Here is a 21,593-nt window from a genome sequence, read left to right as displayed (position 1 = left end):
ACTCAGCTCAAATTCTGCCACTGTGAGAAGTCTTCTCTCTGATGATCTTCCATGAATAAATCTTGTTAGTTATAAGCTGTCATCACCATTAAAATATAAGCCCTTTGAAGGCAGGGTCTGTTTTTAACCTTTCTTTGTATCCCCAAAATTCAGCACAGTGCCTGGCACACAGTCAGCACTTGGTAAATCTGTGTTGATTGATTGATTATATCCTAGGGAAGTTTTCTTTTTTGTTTTAAGGTATTCTTTTGATGGTATTTTATTTTATACCATTGTTACTTTGTAGTGATTCCCCCACTTCAAACAACTCCCCAACATTCCCAGCTCCCTTTTAACAAGTATAATGAAGCAAACAAATCAGTACATTTGCCATATGTGAAAATGTAGCCCATCATTTCTCCAATGAGAGATAGGAGGCTTAACCATTAGTCTCTTAATGTTACAACTGGGTACAGCATTGAATAGAGTTCTCAATTCTTTCATCATATTTTTCCTGTATATTACTGTGGTCATGTAAATTGTTCTCAAAAGGAAGTTAGTGGCATCAAGAAAAAACACATGTACACAAAACCTTCATAGTAGTTATTTATGGTAGCAAAGAAAGAAAGTGCCCAAGAATTGGGTGATGGCCAAAACAATTCATTATCAATGTAACTGATTATTACTGCATTGTATTGAAGGACAGAAAGAAAAAATCAGAAGCATAGGAAGACCAGTATGAAGTGATGAAGAGTGAAGAAGCACAACTCAGAAAACAATACATTTAAGAGCTTCAACAATGTAAACAAGAAGTAACAAAATGTTGACCAAAGTAAGACAAGTACCATATCACTGAAGTTAAAGGATACTTTCCTCCCTTAGGTCAATAACTGATCAACTGTTTTCTTATGGGATATACTTTGTAAAGGGTTTCTTTGTGTGTTTCTGGGAAGTCACTAAAAATGTAACAATAAATATTTACATATAGGTATAAAAAATAAACTGTCCAAGGAGTGATCCTTTGTAACCCTAGCCAGTGATTAAGAATTCCAAAAGGCCATGCCATATAGTCAGGTACTATCAAGAAGGCTCCTAAACAGAAGCTGACAAACATATTTGAAAAATTCCAATATCAATGAAATCAGAAAAGAGAGATTATAAAGAAACAGATTGCCTGGAATTCAAGGCCTTAGTTTTCCAAATTAAATTTTTCTTTCCATGCACATTCTGGGAGATGGGAAGAAAAAGGAAAGCACCTACTATGTTCTAGGTTCTATGCTACACACTTTTTACAAATATTATCTCACTTGACTCTCATAACAAGTGAGATAGTGAGGCAGGTGCTGTTCGTATCCCCATTTTACAGGTGAGAAAACTGAGGCAAACAGCAGGGCCACAACAATTAGTAAATGTCTGAGGCTGGATTTGAATTCTGGTTTCTGAACTCAGGTGCACAGGTGCACTAGCTTCACAGAGAAGACTTAGGGGGAACATAGGGATCTTCAAGTAAAATGTGGAAGACTAGACACATTTTGTTTGATGCCAGAGGGAAGAATTAGAAATGAAGGGCAAAAGCTGTAAAGGGGCACATTAAGGTTTGACATAAGGAAAAATTGTTCTAGCAATTATAGGGTCATAGATTCAAAACCAGAAAGGACCTTGGAAGCCATAAAATCAACCCCCCTCTTTTTTTTTAACAGATGAGCAAACTGAGGCTTAATGTGATTAAAGGACTTCCTGAGGGCCACACAGCTAACATCTGAGGTGTTTTAAAGCCATTTTGTTGACCCTAATTTTGGGTAGCAGTACACCTTCTTTACAAAGCAGAATGGGTTGCTTGAAAAGCTGGTGGGCTATAGAATATTATGGTATAAGAAATGATGAATAGGAGGATTTCGGAAAAACTTAGGTAAACTGATGCAAAGTGAGCAGAACCAGGAGAATGCTGTCATAGTAATAGCAATATTTTTGGATGAGCAACTGTGAATAACAGAACTATTCTCAGCAATACAGTGATCCAACACAATACCAAAGATTCCTGATGAAAAATGCCACCTGCCTACCTCCAGAGAAAGAACTGATGCAGTCTGAATACAAACAAAAGCAGGCTATATTTCACTTGCTTTCTTCATTTTGGTTGTTCAAGTTCTCTTTCATGAAATGACTAACATAGGAAAATGTTTTACATGACTGCACACGTAAAATCTATATCATATTGCTTGCCATCTTAGAGAGAGGGGAAGGGAGGGAGGGAGAAGGAGATAATCTGCAACTCAATTTTATAAAGAGACTTAAAATCATTTTGCATATAATTGGGGGGAAAGATAATTTTTTAAAAGAGGAAAATAATGTAATTCAATAGAACTAAGCAACATTAAAAAAAAAGTTGGTGGACCTCCCCTCATCAGAGGTCTTGAAGCTGAGGCTCAATTACAATTTATTGTTCTTTATTATATTACTCATTTATACCATATATTACTTTTTATTGTTCTCTGCTCTTCACATATAAAACTCAATGTCCCAACTCAAGGCCTTGGTCCTGGCCATCCCACATGGTAGTATACACTCACTTTCTCATCTCTTCCTCAAAGAGTTCCTCTCTTCCTTTCATTTGTGGCTCAAGCACCAAATTCTGCATGAAGCCTTACCTGATTTTCCCAAACTATATTGTAGTTAACTACATACCCCATATTTGTATTTCTTCACTTTGTATTTTTGCTATATACACATATATATTTTTTAACATGTATTTGTCTCCTTTATTAGAATACAAACTCTTGACCAGAAAGGATTATTTGATTTGTAGCTGAATAATCCCTTGGCCCAGGCATGGAGCACGCTTAGTACATATTTGATGGATATGACAGTGGGGGTTGCTTTAGTGTGCAGGTTAGATTAGATGGTCACTGCAATTCTTTCCAGCTCTCAAACTCTGTTATTTTGCCCTGAGAAATAGTGGGTTTGCCTCGCAAGATGTCTTGGTACCCTTAGAGAGCATTCTTGTTCAGCTAAAGATGGGACAAGAATACCTTTTGAGATCCCTTTTTAATCTGAACTTGCCTCTTAAAGCAGTCCATTTTGCTCTTGGACAATTCTAATTGTTAGAAAGTTTTCCCTGAGATCTCACAAATCTTGGAAATTCAGGTAAGGGAAAATTCTTTTCATCTATTCCTCAAAACTACCACACTCAAGTTTCAGAGAAACATTCAGGGGACAGAGGAAGTTGTTTTCTCAGATGAAGCAACTTTGTTTTTGGTTCTCAGTGGAAGCTACTAAGCACAGCTTATTACCTTTGTTGATGAAGCCCTTAGGACATAATCTCAGGTGAAAAAAAACCCCATACTTTTTCATTTTTAAGCCTTTATCTTCTGCCTTAATATCAATTCTAAGACAGAAGAGCAGCAAAGTTAAGAAGGCAATCAAAGTTAAATGACTTGTCCAGGGTCACACAATTAAGAAGTGTCTGAGGCCACATTTGAAACCCAAGTCCTCCTTACTCCAGGCGTGGCAGTCCATTCACTGTGCTACCTCACTAATAGTGTTTATATAGCACTCTAAGATTTGCAAGATCTTACTCTGCAAGAAAAGAAAGAATAGAATTTAAAAAATATCCCAAACTTTTGGCCCTGGCTTAGTAACATTATAACCTAATAAATACAGAAATATATTTTTCATGATAGCACATGTGTAACCTATATTAAATTGTTTATTGTCTCTGGCTGGGGAGAGAGGAGGGAAGAGGAAGAGAAATATGAACTCAAAATGTTAAAAAAAAACAAATGGTAAAAATGGTTTCTATGTGTAATTGGGGGAAAAATAAAATATTACTGTAGAGTTTTAAAAAAATAATGGTTATAACCACTCACAGAAATGTCTTGTTGGGCTGGGTTTGTGCAAATCTAGAGACCAGAAGTTTAAATCACTGAAAGTTTAAATCATTGATTCTCCTCAGAGCATTTACATTTTTAATGCTAAGTATTGAGCAATAAAAACTCAGATAATTGGACCAACATTTAAGAGATGTGGTCTTAATAACAATAACAGCTCCTAAAGACTTATAATCTACAAAGTATTTTGCACCTCACAAATTTGTGAAGTATGTATCCAAGTGTTACCTACATTTACAGAAAATGGAGGCTTAGAGACGTTAAATCATTTGCTCAAGTTCCCATGGTGGTGGAGCCAGGACTATAATGCTGCCCTCCTAACCCCAAGTCCAGTCATCTTTCCTTTAATTGCACTGTCCTGGCACACTACTGATGCATCTTTTATAAGCTGAAGAGATTTTGATGTTACCCAGTGAAAGAAAATGACCATGGTCTCCTTCTGAGTCCTCTTAGTGGAAAAGGTACTTGTTTTGAGAAGCAGATCAAGTAGTTTCTGCTCCTAAGTCCTACAACAGCTATATGTGTTAAGCTCACCAGGCCTCAGTTTTCTCATTAATAAAACAAAAGAGCAGGACTAGATAATATCTAAATTGTCCTTCGAAATCTCTCTCCCCACCTTGACTTGACTTTTATGTTGTTGTTTAGTGCTTTCCAGTGACCTCATTTGAGCTTTTCTTGGCAAAGATACTGGAGTGATTTGCCATTTTCTTCTCCAGCTCACTTTACAAATGAGGAAACTGAGGCAAATAGGAATAAGTGACTTGCCAGTAAGTATCTGAGGCTGGATCTGAACTCAGTGAGATAAGCTTCTTCATTCCAGGCTGGACATTCTTGACCAGACCTTACTGTGTAGTAAATATCAATATATCTGCATTTCTTTAAAGTTTACAATAAACTGGTTTCAGTGTCCCAACAGTCTTAACAATCCTGATTTCTAGGCTGCTCCCTATCCCCAAAGAGGTCAAAGACAGATAGAGATAGAGGAAGCTGGGTGGGGGAGATATATATTCAATTTGGGTTTGATGTTTTAGGGAGTCAGAATACATCCAGCAGAAGTAGACCATGATAATCCTATAAATCAGGAGGAGATAATAGCAACAATTTCTAGTGTTTTATAGCACTATAAGATTTTCAAAGGACTTTAGATATTATCTTATTTGGTTTGGAAATAGACAAAATTGAGAACTGAGAATGTTTAGCCTGAAGAAAACTTAAGGGAGTTGCATATGATGGCAATCTTCCTCTTCTAGTAATTGCAGGAAATCAGGGAGGACTCAACTTGCTCTGCTTTGGCTAAAGGGGAATGAATTAGAGCGCAAAAGGTGAAAGTAAAGGGGGACAGAGTTCAGGCAACCTTCCTAACAATCAGACCTGTTGGTAAATGAAAAAACTGCCCCTAGTAGGTAGTGACTTCCCTTCAGTTGAGATTTTAAATCAAAGCTAACCAATTGTTGAGGATTCTGCACATGGATAAATTGGAAAGGACGACTTCTGAGGCAGCAGTGCAGTGAACAAATTGCTAAATTTGGGGTCAGAAAACCTGGGTTCCAGCTCTATCTGTCCCTTACTACCTACATTAAGGTAGTAACCTCCCTAACCCCTACTAAGACAAAGGAGTTAGACTAGGAAACTACCTGGCTGGATAGGCTCTCTCTTAGTCCCCAGAAAGTATACTCAATATCATTGGGAAAGTTCCCACACAAATACTGACAAGCATGGCATAACGGAAAGATTTGGATTTGGAATTAGGAAACCCAGGCTTGAATCTCTGCTCTGACACTTTGAACACCCATATGCGTTAATGTTTAATATGTCATTTAAACTTCTCTGAGCCTCAGTTTCCTCATCTCCTGAATGGGGATAATAGTGTTATGGCAGAAATACTTCACAAACCTTAAGGAAGTATAAAAATATGATCTACTCTTACAGTTACTCAGGATATCATATGGTTTTAACATTGGAAAGATTGTTTAGAACAACTCCTTCATTTTCTAGATGAGGAACCTAAGAAGCAGAACAGCAAAGGGACCTCTACTTAAGCCAGTTATATGATCTTTGATCTCCTTGCCATTTACTTATTTTTTGTACCTCTAGAGATCACCTTAAGTTGTCCATAAATTAGAAAATAAACAGATTATCAAATGAACCCTATCGCTAATCAGCCATTTGCAGGCTGGGACATGAGCTCAAATCCAGTCTCATACACTTACTAGCTATGTGGCTCTGGGCAAGTCACTTAACCCTGTTTGCCTCCGTTTACTTATCTGTAAAATGAGCTGAAAAAGGAAATGGCAAAACCCAAGAAAACTCCAAATAGGGCCACAAAGAGCCAAACAGGATTAAAATTACTGAACAACAAGAACCTTGCTTTCTCAATTTCCACAAAATCTAAACTGTTTTCTTTTAGGTCCTGCCTACAGCATGTCAGGGGGTGAGATTTACTAAAATTGTGCAAACAAAAACCATCACCAGAAAATTCCCCTCTGTGGGCACCAACCAGTTATATAGTTATATGACTCTGGCAAGTCTTTTAACTTCTTTGTGACTTGGTTTCATCATTCATAAAGTGGAACTAAAACAGCACTTATTTCACAGAGCTGCTGTGAAGATCAAATTTTTAAATGTATGTATATGTAAAGTGTTTTCCAAAAATTAATGCCTATATATAGAAAGGTAAGCTATAATTATGATAGCTATTGGCCATTTCATAAGACCTTCCCCTTATCTGTGCCTATTTTTTATCATTCAGTCATTATCAACTCCTTTTCCCCCCTTTCTTTTCTTTTAAAACCCTTAACTTCCATCATAGAATCAATACTGTGTATGGTTCCAAGGCAGAACAGTAAGGGGAGGCAATGAGGGGTTGAGTGACTTGCCCAGGGTCATGTAGCTAGGAAGCATCTGAGGCCCAATTTAAACCCAGGACCTCTTTTCTCTAGGTCTCACCCTAAATCTACTGAACAACTTACCAGCTCATGTTTCCAACTCTTTATGATCAAAGATATTGGAGTTTGTCATTTCATTCTACAGCTCATTTCACAAATGAGAAAACTGAGGCAAACAGGGTTAAGCAATTTGACCAGGGTAAGTCTCTGGGGTTGGCTTTGAACTCAAGAAGATGAGTCCAGGCCTGGCTCTCTCTATCCACTGTGCCACCACAGCTGCCCATCTATGCTTATGAGATTCTCTAAATATAAAGTGTGGGAGTAAGATTGAAAGGATCCATAAGTTTGGAGAAGAAACATATTGGACTCTTCTGTCCCTTGCTGCCTCTGTTCTGAGTTGATTGTAGTGAGTAAATCTATTTTTGAATCATAGAATATTTGAACTGGAAAGGACCTTATGGATCTAACCAGTTGCTTGTATGTGCCCACCAAAATTACTCTGAATATATTTCATGTTTACTTATATGGGCATGTACATTCCCCCAATAGAATATCAGCTCCTTGAGCAATTATCTCATTTTTAATTGTACAGTAGCACCCAGAAATATCAGACACACAATTGATGCTTAAAGTAAACATTTATTGATGGCTTAATGAATGATCAACTAATCCAAGACCTTTATTTTTCTGGATAATGAAATTAATTCCCAGAGGAGCTTAAATTCACATTTAAGTGTCCTACACCCTAGGCCAGTGTTTTGTTTTTCCACTACAAAGCACTTTATTCCTGCAAAAAGCAATTGATCTGGTCCCAGTGATAGAAAGAACACTGAATTTGGAATCAGAATATCAGAGTTTGAATTTTGGCCCTGCTACTTTGGCCTTATTCCTTACTCACTTGATTCTAATCAGTTCTTCTCCTCTTTGGATTGCAGTTTTCCTGTCTATAAAGTCAGAGAGCTAAACTAAATGTTCCCTAACGTCTTTTCCCTTACTGAAATTTTACAGTTAAAGAGGCAGCTAGATAGCTCAGTAGATAGAGAGCCAGACCTAAAGACAGGAGATCCTGGGTTCAAATTTTACCTCAGATACTTCCTAGGACCCTGGGCAAGTCACTTAACCTCAATTGCCTAGCCCTTACTGCTTTGGAACCAATACTTAGTATCTATTCTAAGACAGAAGGTAAGGGTTTAAAAAACAAATTCTATTATTATTTCAAAAGGCATTTATCACATATGTAGCTAAAACCTATAATTCCATTATGAGAAAATGTAAGGAAAAATTTTCCTGTTATTAATAGGAGTTGAGATTCGAGAAATTTGCTCTTCTCTAGGCAGTCCTTTCACATTGCCCACCTCTCTGAGCCCCCAGTGTTTTATTTTTTAAGGAGTTTCATCCTTAAGATGGAGCCTGCCAAGTTTCTTGCATTTTGTGCTTTATTCCCAGATTTGGAGCAGGTGAACTATGTACCTGGGTAGGGCACGTGAGTCTTCTAATTTTAGAATGACTTCAGCTCATTTCTTTGTCCCCAGACAATGGAATGGGGAAGAGCCTCATGGTTCTAAAAAAGCTTTTGTTGAGCAAGATGCCCAATAAACAGAGGACTTGCTTGCTGGCTGGCTGACCCATATTCTCCTAATTTCTAAACAAGCACAACCTCCAAAGAGGTTTTTCCTGATTCCTGTTACCCTTTTATCAAACTCAATTGATTTCCTCAGGTTCCATCACAGATCTCAGTTCCTATCTCCTCCACTAGTACCAAGATAATTAAAAATCAAATTGTTAATGGGCAATCACACTCAGTAATTTTTTTTGATCACTTTCAGCAGCTGCTTTACAAAAAAAAAAAAAAGCAGCTTGCAGTAAATTAATTAACCCTCTCAACACCTCCCCGTATGTAGCTGAAAATCATCAGATTTTGCAGGGGTTTAATGGTGATACTTGGATAGAAAGACCTCTGCCCAGAGCACACAGGGCAAACTGGAGTCTCATCTCATAGGCCCCTGGACCACACCCCCTCTCAATCATTACACTAAGTCTTATTAAAATATGAGAACCAGCCCAGCAGCCTGCGAGCTATGTAATGTTCTAAGGCTTAGGCAAGCAACAGCCTAACACCTCTGTAATCATGGTGCATTCTGGCCCTCCCAAGCTACATAAAAATGTGGCTTTTAGGAGATATAGAACAATCCATAGTAGGGAGGGATCATTTGAGATCTTTGGTGCTGTACCCCAAAACCGTCCAAGGAAGTTTCCCCTCTATACTAGTGTGGCTGATTTAGTCAGAGAAGCCAGGCTCAAGCACTGATTATCATTTTCTACTCTAGGTACCTTAAACAAGTGACTGACTGGACCTCTCTGGTCTTCAGTTTCCTCATCTGTAAAATGAGAGGATTGAATTCAACATTATCTAAAGCTCCTTCCAGCCCTCAGTAGGGGATCTTGTGATCCTTAAAAATTAACATCCTCTCAAAAAAAACTATCTTCACATACACAACCAGAAATGACTTTATGTACCAAACCCTGTAACCTTGTTTCTTCTCCTCCATCATTATATCATCTATGTCCATCAATATTTAGTAGATGGTCTGGAGATCACTTGGTCCAAATCCCTCTTGTGACTACATGAAGAAACTGGGACCCAGAGTCAAGGCAAGGCAAGTTGGCAAGCATTTACTGAGCACCTTTTATGTGCTAGGCACAACACTATAAGCAGAATGGCAAAAGTTAGTCCCTACCCTCAAGGAGTTTACAATCTAATAAGAGAGACAACAGCAAACAAACAAAGTCATAAAAATATGATATGGATAGGATAAAATGATGGTAATCATGGAAGGAGGGAAGGCCCAGAAAGGGAAAGGGGATTTGCCTAAGGTCACAAAGGCCTTGAACCAGGATTCAAACTCACATCCTTTCCCTCCAAATCTAATGTTCTTTCCCTCATTACACTTTACTTTCCAATGTGTACTATGTTGTTAGTATTTATCTTTTTGGTAGCATAGACTGTCTCCCAAAGTATCCTGAAACCCACTGAGGAAAGGAATTATGGCCAAAGTGTATTTGAACCTCCAGAGATGCATTTGGAATCACAAAATTTTATAGCTAGATGGATCCTTTGAAATCATCTCGTCTAATTCTTAGTGGGTGAGGAAACCAAGGTCCAGAGAAATTAAATAATTCACCTATTGATACACAATGAATTAGGGACAGAGAAGGGCTATAATTCAGGCTCCGTGACTCTAAAGTTGGAACCCTTTTCATTTCACCCTATTACTTTTGCAAGTAGTCAGTCAATGTTTGTTGATAAAGATGATTCCAGACATTTGATCTCTGACCACACCCACTCCCTATTTGTGGGGCCCAAACTGAATGACAGGCAGAAAGAACAGCTGTTACCTTAACAGGAAGACTGGAGGGCAGGTGAGGTAAGGAAATTTAGAACTATGGAGGTTTTGAAAGTGAGTGTATTATAAGAAATGCCATGGAGGTAAAATCGAGGGGATACCTATCAATTTGTGATTGGATACTAATATACTATAAGAAATTATGAGGAAGTTAATTTAAAAAACATGTAAAGATCTATGTGAAATTATGAAGACTGAAATGAACAAGACCAAGAGAATACTATACTTCCACAACAGAAATTTAGTTTGAAAAATAACTGTGAATGTCCACCTTCAAAGAAAAAACTGGCAAAGAAAAATGCAAGGCACTTCACATATACGTACATGTTTTATGTATGTATATATGTATATTTGGTAAAATGATACTTTTTCTAGTGTGGGGAAGGGAGAGAGGGAGAGACATGAGAATTTCAATATGACAAAAAAAAACAAATAAATTTAAACTGAAAAATAGATTATTTCAAGGAATCTTAAAAGAAAAAAAGAAAAGAAAGAAATGCTACCCTGAATGGCAGAACTTAAAAAGGTTGTAGGGACTTTGGATGTTACTTCATCTAACCATTACCTAAAATGGAATCTGCTCTATAACATCTTTGACAAGTAGTCATCTGATCTCCCAGTAGATTTCCAATGATGGAGTGCTCCCTCCCTCCTCTGGTGGCTCTTTCCATTTTGGGGGAGTTCTAATTGTTAAGGAAGTTTTGACCTCTCTTTTGGACAGTGGCAGAGTATGTGATATACTTTCCATGATGTCATCCTCGGAAGGTAAGGGTTGTACCCTGAACTCTAAATACTCATCGCTAATTACCAAAGGCAAATCAAGGATTTATCATTGAGTAATTCATCCAAATTTACCTTGACCCAATTTCCATTTATGTCTCTTTTTCTACCCTGTGGGTAAGGTAACATTTGTATTTCCTTTTATTTATCTTGAGATACTTCCTTCAAATGTCAAATCACGGTCCCAAGGTTTTAGTGTTCTAGTAGTTCTTGAACAAGATGATGGTCAGAAAGATCATTACAGCTTAGAAGGAATTTATAGGAGCTGGGGTATAGGAGGTAGGTGGTAGAGAGTACTTTCTCTGGCAATAAAACCTCAAGAACAGTACTCAGATCTTTCCATTCCAAAGACTCTAGCACCATCTCTCCACTAATGTCCTCTTCTGATGTCACCAAGACTTAAACTGTATAGTTAGATCTTACATTAGTATGAATAAGGAATTTCTTGTAGTGTCATTAATTGAATTCACATAGTATATTTCCATTGTGCTAAAACCAAATACCATATTTTACATATGACTTCAAATAGATCACATCTCAATAATGCAACCACTTTACAGGATTCCTTATTCATACTAATGGAGACCTAGTTGTATATGCTCAGTAAAAAACTGAATCCTTTGAAGGATTAGTCTTGCTAAATGCAGAGAGAAGGTGTATCAATAGAGGATTAGCTATAAGGAAAAGGATTTTTTCCCACCAAAAGATACTCATAAAAACAATCTACAAAGAAATTGAGGTTACAATTTACACTGGTTTTGGAAGTGATCACATCACTGAAATGGAGCATCTTCAAAATACTAAACACAGTCAAATCAGAGAATGTGATGGTTTGGATCCTTCACAATGAAAAGTCAGAGGTGGTCTTAGAGGGCAACCACTGGACTTGAGAGGGAACAGGAAAAATTAATCTCAGGAAGATACTCTGGGGTATTAGTTTAGACCCAAGTTAGTTTGAAGAGAAAGATCTTCTTTCCATTACCTTTATGAAAAAAACTTAATAAACAAGATTTAAGAACTCACCATTCAAGGCAGATGTTGTATTCTCCAAGGCCTGGCACACAGCTAATAAAATACCTATGGAGATGAGAAAGAAAAGATAAAACAACCTTATAAGATGATGTCTTCAGTCTTCTTAAACCTATTACTAGGTCTGTACTTGAGGCTTTTCCAAATTGGTAGGCACTACCAGAATATACACTCTGTAGTCCTTGTCTTAGAGAACCCCAGATCACCCCACTACTACAATCAGATATTAGGGGAAGATTTGGTAGATGATTAACATGAATAATGATCATGCCAAAAATTTGAACTTAATGTTGGTTAAAACAAAAAGTTTAGTGAGTGAACTTAAAGTATTCAAAGAGACATTCTACTTTGTTATTTATTTTATTCTATATAATCTCTTTCTATAGAAATATATAATATACAAACAGGCTCTTTTCCATTCCATATTCAAGAGACCTTCCTTTTCCAACCTGGATACAGAAGAAAAAAAACTTAACTTCTATGGACAGACTCAATTAGGCAGCCATGATCACAACATGCTTTTCCTTTTATGAAATGACAAACACAGAAACGAGTAAACTGCAGTTATTTCTATCAGGAGGCAGAATGACATCTGAACCAGCCTCATGGGCTGTTAAACTTGGTCACCTGCAGAGACTCCAAAGTCCTGAATCAGATGCAAGCAAAATAAGCAAAGAGGACTAATTGCATACATGCTGAGCATTGCAATACTTATTCTGATCGTGCAGTTCCCTCTTGCTGCCTAAACTTACCCTGGCTATGCCAGTCAGGCACCTAAATTTGTCCATTGCTCTTAGGACCAAACTTGATAAGATGGTTTCAAAAGGGCTATTTTTGTAATCTGAGCAGCACAAATGGTTAAAAGCAGGACATTCCTACACAGATCTGGGAAAGCTCTTAATGGTTTAGGGCTGTCAATTTGAGGAAGTGTTCATGTTTTGACATTTGCTGGCACCTCCACAAATCACCCTGGAGAAAAGCCAGACTATGACCCATAATTATGTCAAAAGAAGATACAGCCTAACAGTGGAATGCTTTGCATACCTCCCTTGAATGATTCTAATTGGCCTATTCATAGTTTCTCACAGCACAAAAGAATATCAACTCCCACCTCAACTCTTCCTGCCCATATTCTATATCAATATAAATACAAGAAAGAAATGTTTCTTGTTTCAATAAGGACTTTTTTTCCAGTCCAGAGGGAAGACATGAGTAAAAGAGTATAAGTGATACCCATATAAGAACTAAACCAATATTTTAAAAAATTCGACTTCCAGGGCTGTAGTGATGCAATGCAGAAATGTTGTAGGGTCAAGAAGCTAAGAACGAGTTGGGCACTCTTGTGGATTTCATCACGGTTTAGGTCCTTGGCCTTAAGGCAAGTTACTTTACCCCTTCTGTTTCTTCATCTTTAAAGATGAGGATAATAATAGCTACCTAACTCATAAAGGTGCCCCAGGAATTAATTAATGTTTGTAAAACCATTCAGTCCTGCAGATGAAAGGCACTGGGTTATTATTCATAATGTGAACAATATAAGAAGACTATTTCCTTGCATTCCCATAGAAAAGCAACTGCTTAATAGCGTTGGCTTGACTCTGTAAGCCTCTTTCATTAGCCATGTCTGCTGAACTCCCTTTGGGAGTTTGGCCTCAGCCAAGACCACAGACTCAGGGGGAGATGCAAAGCTGGAGAAGAAGACCACCCCTGCCTATTGTGCCTTCCAGAGTGAGACATAGGAACAAACAGAGAGTGGAGGCGTAACCATGTGGCATCAATTCCCTTAATGAAAACCACCTTGCCTTGGACTTCCTCTACTTTCCTTCTGAGCTTGCCTCCCTCCCCTCTTGGATAATTACCACTATCAGACAATGAGTTCTCCAGTAAGGAGATCTCACTTGAAGATCAAGTGGGAAAATGGTGGCAAATGTGCACCTATGCAAAAAACAGATCCAAAACCAGAGGGCTGATATAGCAAATGAATAAACCACAACAGAATGTGGAATCCTCTCATCCCATGAAATTGCATTAGAGCTATTTGTGTTTGCTTCTTCTCCCTCTACAGGACCAAGAAGCTTTGGGAGCTTGTCTTCCCTAAGCTTCACATTTCCTCCCAACAGTAAATAGCACAATAATCTGCATACAAAAATGTCCTTAATAAATGTTTGGTGAATGAATGAATGAATGAACTCCCCCCAATTCCAAAGATATGAGATTTTACTGGATGATAGATTTAGAACCTGAAAGGAGCCTTTAAAGGCTATCTAGTCCAATCCTATCCTTTTACAGTTAAGGAAACTGAGGACTAACAGTCAAATGTTTTTCTCATAGATTGTAAGTGGCAGATCCAGGATTCGAACACAGGATTTAAACCCACTGAGGAGCTTGATGTAACTGGATGCTTTACTATTACCTCCAATCTAATAATAATCACACATAGTTCTACTTTAATATTTACAAAAATGCTTTTCTCTTAAGAGTCTTGTGAGGGGGGAAAGTTTGAGTTCTATTCTCATTTTAGGAAATTTATGTCTCAAAGAGGGGAAGGGATTTTAATCATCATGAGATTTAGAGCTAGAACAAAATCATAGAGACCACTTAGTTCAACCCTTCCTTTTCAAGATGGGGAAACTGAGGTGCAGAGAGGCATATAATAACTTGTCCCCGATCACAAAGAATAGTGAAAAGGTGAATTGGAATGTGAACACCAAGCCTTGGCTCTAAATCTAGCTACCTGTTCATTACATGACACATTACATTACATGACACAGCATTTACTCCTGGTCTCTAATATACAGAATTGGGACTTGTATCCATATCTTCTAATTCTCCCAGTTTCCTCTCTACCAGGAAGACCTTTAGAAATAATGAAAGAATAGTGGGTAGCAAAGTTCTACATTTGTAGATTAGTGTGCTATTCGATCTGTTCAAGTTAGAGTGGACTTTGGGGCAAACTCAAAAGTTGGACTTGGTGACACAGATAATACACAGAGTAGTATGAACAAGCTCCTCCCTTAAACAGGACTTGATCAAAGACAAGTATTATCCTGAATATATAAATATATATATATATATACATATATATATATATATCTTTTGAGAAAGGATAATGGGAAATCTGGACAACATGTGAAATTATGTTATCTTATTTAAGAAAGAAAAATCAGAAATGAAAATCTGAATTCTAATCCTGCATAAAATGGAATAAGGAATAGAGAAGTATTGGGACCTTCACTTCCTCACCCGCAATCCCCCTTCCTGCTCTCGGTCTTGTTGTTTGCCTTTTGTTTCAAAGAGGAACCATAACCTCACAAGGTGAGGTCTTAATATCTTGACTAATGTGTGAGTTGGATTTTAAGTGAGGCAGAGTTGCACAAAATCATGAGTCTCACTATCTCCTTCCAGAGTCATTAAAATTCAGGAGCAAGGCAAAAATCAGGATAACTAGTGATGGCCTGGGATGCAGTGGCATCTTTAATGTCTGACCAAGCTCTAAGCGCTCTACACTGCCTGTTTCAGCCACCTTCATGAAGGATGGAATAAATTGTTCTCATCAGTCCATTCCACTGGAGGAAGTCTTCACGTGTTTTGGGTAGACACATCCATCTAACTGTTGGGTACCGTCCACCTGGTTTAGCCTGTCTGCTAAGATGGTTTTATCAGGGTGTGACTTTTGAACATGCTACAGCTTTTTTGAACTGCAGATGAGAGTTGAGTGAGAAGTAGGCATTAAAGGTGTATAAGCAGTCATGAAAAGGGCCCAGAAGTTCTCACATGAGAGGTGCTAGTTCTCTGAATGCTCTATACAGCTTATATAGATGCTCTACATCTATGACCTTGTGGACAATAGAAACTCACAATTTTAGAATATTCAAAATTATAGATGGTCAAAAGATCAAGGGAAAGAGTCATGATGGATGGGATTGTGTTTAGCATATTACCAACAATGACTCGCATACAACAAATAGTGTCACAGATATCCAGGACACTTAATGGAGCTGGGCCAGTCATACAGTGGTATGGGAAGGCTAAGAATTACACTGCGATTTATGAAATACTCAAAGAACCAGAGGAAGGAATCTTCGCTTTGAGGGGGAAAACCTCTCTGCGGACTAGTGCATCAGGTCTAGAGTTACCAAGTTCAAATTTAGCCTTAGACACTTACCATATATGTGACCCTGGGTAAGTCACTTAATACTTAACTGTTTGCCTCAGTTTCCTTAATTGTAAAATGAGCTGCAGAAGGAAATGGCAAACCACTCCAGTATCTTTGCCAAGAAAACCCCAAATGGAGTCAAGAAGAGTCAGAAAGGACTGAATAACAACAAATATGCTGATGAAATCATGGAACCATGGAAGTAATGAACATAGGTAATTTCTTATTTTCTAAATGATTTGTGATCCAAAAGTTCATTTGCATACTGATTGTGTGGAAAAGAGGATCTCTAAGGGACTCTTCTAGCTCTGACACTAGTATTCTATGACTTGCTAGTAGTAGATTACACAGTAACTGAATGAAGACTGGAAACCAGATTGCCTGACTCCCAAGATACACATCACTACACAGCCTCTCACATATGCAAACAAATCCTACAGAAGTTCAGGTCTACCTACACAACAGCGAGGCATTTATTTTGTCATTCTGGAATTGGATATACATTTGTCTTGGTTGCTGGGTAAATTTCAATTCAACTAGACAAATGCGTAGTATATACCTACTGTATTCTGAACGCTATGAGCTAGGTATAGGAAATGATAGAGTTTAGGTTGGATACAGCTCCCTCTAGGAACTTACTATTTAGTAAGAAGCTAGGATAAATCTGCAGAGAACTATAGTAATACTAATAATGACTTGTTAATACACGAGGGCAAACATATACAGTCAGTTCTGCTTTAACTCTTGCTTTGAAAATGAGAATATGTCCCAATGCAACTGACAGACCAGGGAAGAACAGTTTGAGCATATTTCGAATTTTGAATTTGCTTGTGCACATTTTCTTCCTGGAGAAATAGCAAGAATGTAGAAAACAGCACCACCCTACAGTAATTCACATACTACAATCCTTTTGATGCTCTTTTCTGCATGAAAACTTCAGATCTTCTTCAAGGGAAAGTGCTGTGTTTATTTTATATCTTTTCATGCAGTAGGGCTGTGGGAAGAGGAGGATTGGCTGGTCCACACCCCCTCTGAGGTCTAGACTCACAGTTACTGAGGCTTTGGATGCTGTTATGATTTATTGTAGCATTTAGGTATTTCTTAACTATTTAACATGTATTAAATTGTGCTACTGTTTTCATTAGATTCCTATCTTTTTTTAATATGCCACTGAGGAAGCTTTTAAGTACTATTCTTTTAACCCCATTTTCCCTATAAGCTTTATGGTTTTTATTGCATGATTTTACCCAGTGGGTACTTTTTGAAACTGCATATTGTGTTATTGTACAACTATTTATATTATACAAAGTTCAAGATGAAGTTCTGAAGGGTTCAGAAAAAACTAAAAAGTTGAGAAGTATTTAGCACCTACTATGAGCCAGGTATTGTGTTTCATGGAGGAGGCAATTCTTAATTCATGTTTTAAAGAATAAGTATCGGGATGGCTAGGTGGATCAGAGGATAGAGAGTTAGGCCTAGAGTTGGGAGAGACTTGGGATAAAATCTGACCTCAGACATTTTCTCCTTGTGTGACCCGGGGCAAGTCACTCAATTCCAATTGCCTAGCTCTTCCCTTCTGTCTTAGAGTTGTTACCAAGACAGAAAAAAAAAAGGTTTGTTTAAAAAAAAAAAGAATGAGTATTGTATCCTTTGTGAATGGGATGGGATTCCAACTCAAGTCCACAAACATTAATTAAGTGCCTACTATGAATCAGATACTGTGATAAGCGCAGGTGATAAGCAAAACACAATTCTTGCTCTCAAGGAGGTAATAGTCCAAAGAGGAAGACAGTCTGTAAACAACTATGTATAAACAGATAATGTCAGAGGAAAGGTACTAAGATTAAGAAGGACTGAGAGAGGCTTCTTGTATTGAGACTTGAGGAAAGCCAGAGAAGCCAAGAGGTAGAGATGAGGAAGAGAGTTCAAGACACAAGGGACATTCCAGGCCCAGCAGACAGTGTAACAAAGAAGGAAATTTTAGGGACCTGTATAGGAGTTGGTCAGTCATCGAATTTGTAAAATGAATGCACAGTCTAAATGAGTAGAGGACAGTTAAGACAAGGCTCCAAAAAATAAGAAAGCACCAGATGGTATAGGACCCAAATGCCAAGCTAAGGACTTTCCTTTTTCCTCAGCAGAGAAGAGGGTTCAGAGTAGAGAGGTAACATAGTCAGAACTAGTGTGAAAGATGGATGGTGAGAGTAGATGTGGGAAGAGCTGTTAGGAGACTGTAGCAATAGCTCTGACAGGAGGTGATATTAATCTGAATTGGTGTGGTGACAACAAGAATAAAGAGGATGGGATTATGTTGAGTGGTGGGTTTTTTTTTTTTGTACATTCTGAATTAGTATATATTCTAATTTTGAGGTGCTGGTAACAGTAACAATTGTTTGTTTTTTCACCTTGATTTTTTCTTAGTCAGGGAAGGGGAAAGAATCTAGGGAACCAGTGGTTATATAGGAATGTGGGTGGAATATCCCCAAACCCACGATTTACTCAAGAGACTTCCTGATTGGTTAGGAATTAGTTTGGGATTTTAGATAGAGGCAGTAAATATGTGGACCAGTGTTCCCAGGTGAGCAAATTCCATATAGTTTTGCGTAAGTGTAGGAGGCAAGGAAGGGAGATTTGTCATCTTTTTCTGGAGTCAAAAGGGAACTGGATGCTTCTAGCTCAGAAAAGATATCAAAGGTTAGTCCTGGGGAATCTCAGTTAAAAATTGGTTAGAAACCCTGGGCACCATTCAGTCTGAGACTGAGTGGTTTTCTTTCATATTCTTTTAATGACTTTATCCTGGTATACAATTTCTGATTGAATAGTTTGAATTCCCTTGAAAATAAACCCTAGAAAACCATATAGTTCACAGTGTGAGGCAGAGAGGCAAGGCAAGGAGGAGCGGCCAGATTCAGACAATTACAGTAACAGAAGAGGGGGAAAAGATAATTAGATATGGGTTTCTGAGTTGTGGCAGATGTGTGTTAAACAGGCTCCAAGGACCAAGATCAGAGTGCAGTGCCCCTAGCAAAGGGTTCAATGGTCAATGAACATTTAGCAATTCATTGTGAAAGGTGAAAGCCATGGGGCCATCAAAAAATTTCCGGAACTAGTTTTAGGGGATAACAGATGCCCTAGGAAAGTTGATTGAGATCAGCAAGGCCTAAAACTCAGTTATGGCTAGTAGACAGGAGATCCTAAATAGTAGAATGGTACTCTTAGAAAAGGGACAATAAAATTAGGAAAGCCCAGCTAACATCAAGTTTCAAATTGGAGAGACTAGACAAACAGTAATGCTACCAACAAAAAGAGTTAAGTCACAAGAAGAACCAGGTCTCAGGGACCATTCTCTCTTGTATTCAGGGTTAGCTGATTAAGACCTCCCCTACCTTCTTCTTGCATGTTTTTGCTTACTGATGCCTACTAAAAAGGAAGCATGCAACACTCGCAGGCAGAATTTTGCCTCATGGTGATTCTCTTAAAACCCCGTCTCTAGGAATGGACTTTATCTGAAGTTGGGAAAAGCCCGAGTATCTACTAGGATACTCAGCAGATTACAGGGCCCTTGGACAAATGAGGGATATCAAGGGAAGAATACATCCCAAAGGCTACTCAGGTTTCATATACCTTGTCCTCAGCATTGTGCTAGAACTATAGGAGAGTACAAGATGTTCTATCATCTTTGCCTACAAGGAAGACACAATCAACATATGTTTCCTGAGCATCTACTCTGTGTTGGACATAAAATGATAGCAAATGACTCAGGGTAGAATTAAATATCAAAACGTGTGGTAAAGACTTTAAGCCTTATAGAGGAGAGAGGACTATCAGTTAGAACTTGATATATGAACAAATTATTTCAATGAAGAAAAGTGGAGGACCTAAAAGAAACCATTATTTCAAGGTAACATTTACCAACTCAAGTTCTAGTAAGACTATGGAGAATAACATTCCTTTGAATGATAACTAGAATATAAAAGTATGGCTTTTTATTTTTTAAAATGACTTATACTTTCTGTCTTGGAACCAATACTTTATATTGGTTCCAAGACAGAAGAGTAGTAAAGGCTAGGTAATGGGGGCTAAGTAATTTGTCCAGGGTCACATAGCCAGAAAGTGTCTGAGGCTAATTTTGAACCCAGGACTTCCCATCTCCAGACCTGGCTCTCAACCTACTGAACCACTTAGCTGTCCCCAACTGTCTTTTATAAGTTTCAGTAACAAAGAGAAGGAAGATTTCTGGAAAACCTGTAAAGAATACCTACATGAACTGATTCAAAGTGAAGCGAGCAGAACCAGGAGGTATTGTATACAGTTAAAAGCAATACAACTGTTAAACAATTGTGAACAACTTAGCCATTCTTAGCAAGACAGTGATCCAAGACAATCCTCAAGGACTCATGATGAACAATACAATCTGATTCCAGAAGAACTGATGGAGTCTGAATACAGACTGAAATATAGTATATTTTAATTTTCTTCATTTTTTGGTCTTCTTTGAGTTCTCTTCCACAAAATTACTAATATGGGAAAATGTTTTATATTATTGCACATGTAAAATCTATATCAAATTGTTTGCTATCTCAGGGAAGGGGAGATTAGAGAATTTGGTCAAAATTTTTTAAAAGGTTAAAAATGTTTTTTACATGTAACTGAGGGGGCAATATTTGAAAAAAGTATAAGAAACACTATACCTCAGAAAGAGCTAAGATTCAGTTTTATGGATAACAAAAAAGCTTTTGAATGCTCTGTTGGGGCAAGAGGAAGATTAAAGGAGGGATAAAAATCACTACTTAGGGTAAATAGGATGATGATAAGGAAGGATAAAAAGAAAAGAGAAATATTAAGCTCCTCTCTTGCTTGTTTTGCTACAATGGAGAATGGCATTTGAACTGAGAAAAATAGAAGAAAAATGATGAACAAAGAATTTAAAATTCAATATAAATGAATCTAGTGACTGTAAATTAGTTCATTAACAAGCCCATGTTAATTTGCTGAAAGAAATTATGAGTATGATTGTTGGAGTCACTTCTGGTGTGCTCTAAAGAAACCACAGAGAATAAGAAAGATGCAACAGGAAGAGTAAAGAGAAAATACTCTGGTTTTTAAAATCATTGAAAGGATACATTCCTCTTCCAGTAGGCCAGTGAGATTGATTTTAATTCCCAGCAAAATTCTAGAACATATTTTTCAAGGGATGGTTTGTAAGGACTTAGAAAGGGAAGCAATATTCAATGTGAACATAAGTTCATCAAGAACAAGTAATGCCAGCCTAACCTCATTTCCTTTGTTGACAGGGTTACTAGACTGGTAGATCAGGGGAGTGACATAGGCCATAGTAAATCTGGAGTTCAGCAAACTATTTTGAAAAGTCACAAATGGTATGCTTGTGGACAGGATGGTAAAATGTGGGCTTGATGGTAGTATAGATTCAGAAACCAGATGAATAACCAAAACCAAAACCTTGTGGTTGGTG

At 37.8% G+C, this 21,593-nt stretch overlaps 1 protein-coding gene across 2 annotated transcripts in view; it reads right to left on the bottom strand.

Moving 5' to 3' along the window:
- The window catches only part of TGFA (transforming growth factor alpha), a 134,804-nt gene that overhangs the window by 69,052 nt on the left and 44,159 nt on the right, over positions 1-21,593 (bottom strand). For both annotated transcript variants that reach the window (XM_007476289.3, XM_007476288.3), the window contains exon 2: positions 11,959-12,012. In XM_007476289.3, the coding sequence (XP_007476351.1) occupies positions 11,959-12,012 (54 nt within the window). The remainder of the gene's footprint in view (positions 1-11,958; positions 12,013-21,593) is intronic.

The sequence above is a fragment of the Monodelphis domestica genome, chromosome 1 (assembly GCF_027887165.1).
Source record: "Monodelphis domestica isolate mMonDom1 chromosome 1, mMonDom1.pri, whole genome shotgun sequence".
NCBI lineage: Eukaryota > Metazoa > Chordata > Mammalia > Didelphimorphia > Didelphidae > Monodelphis > Monodelphis domestica.
The sequence above is the reverse complement of the archived record's forward strand: the minus strand, read 5'-3'. Positions and strand labels throughout refer to the sequence as shown.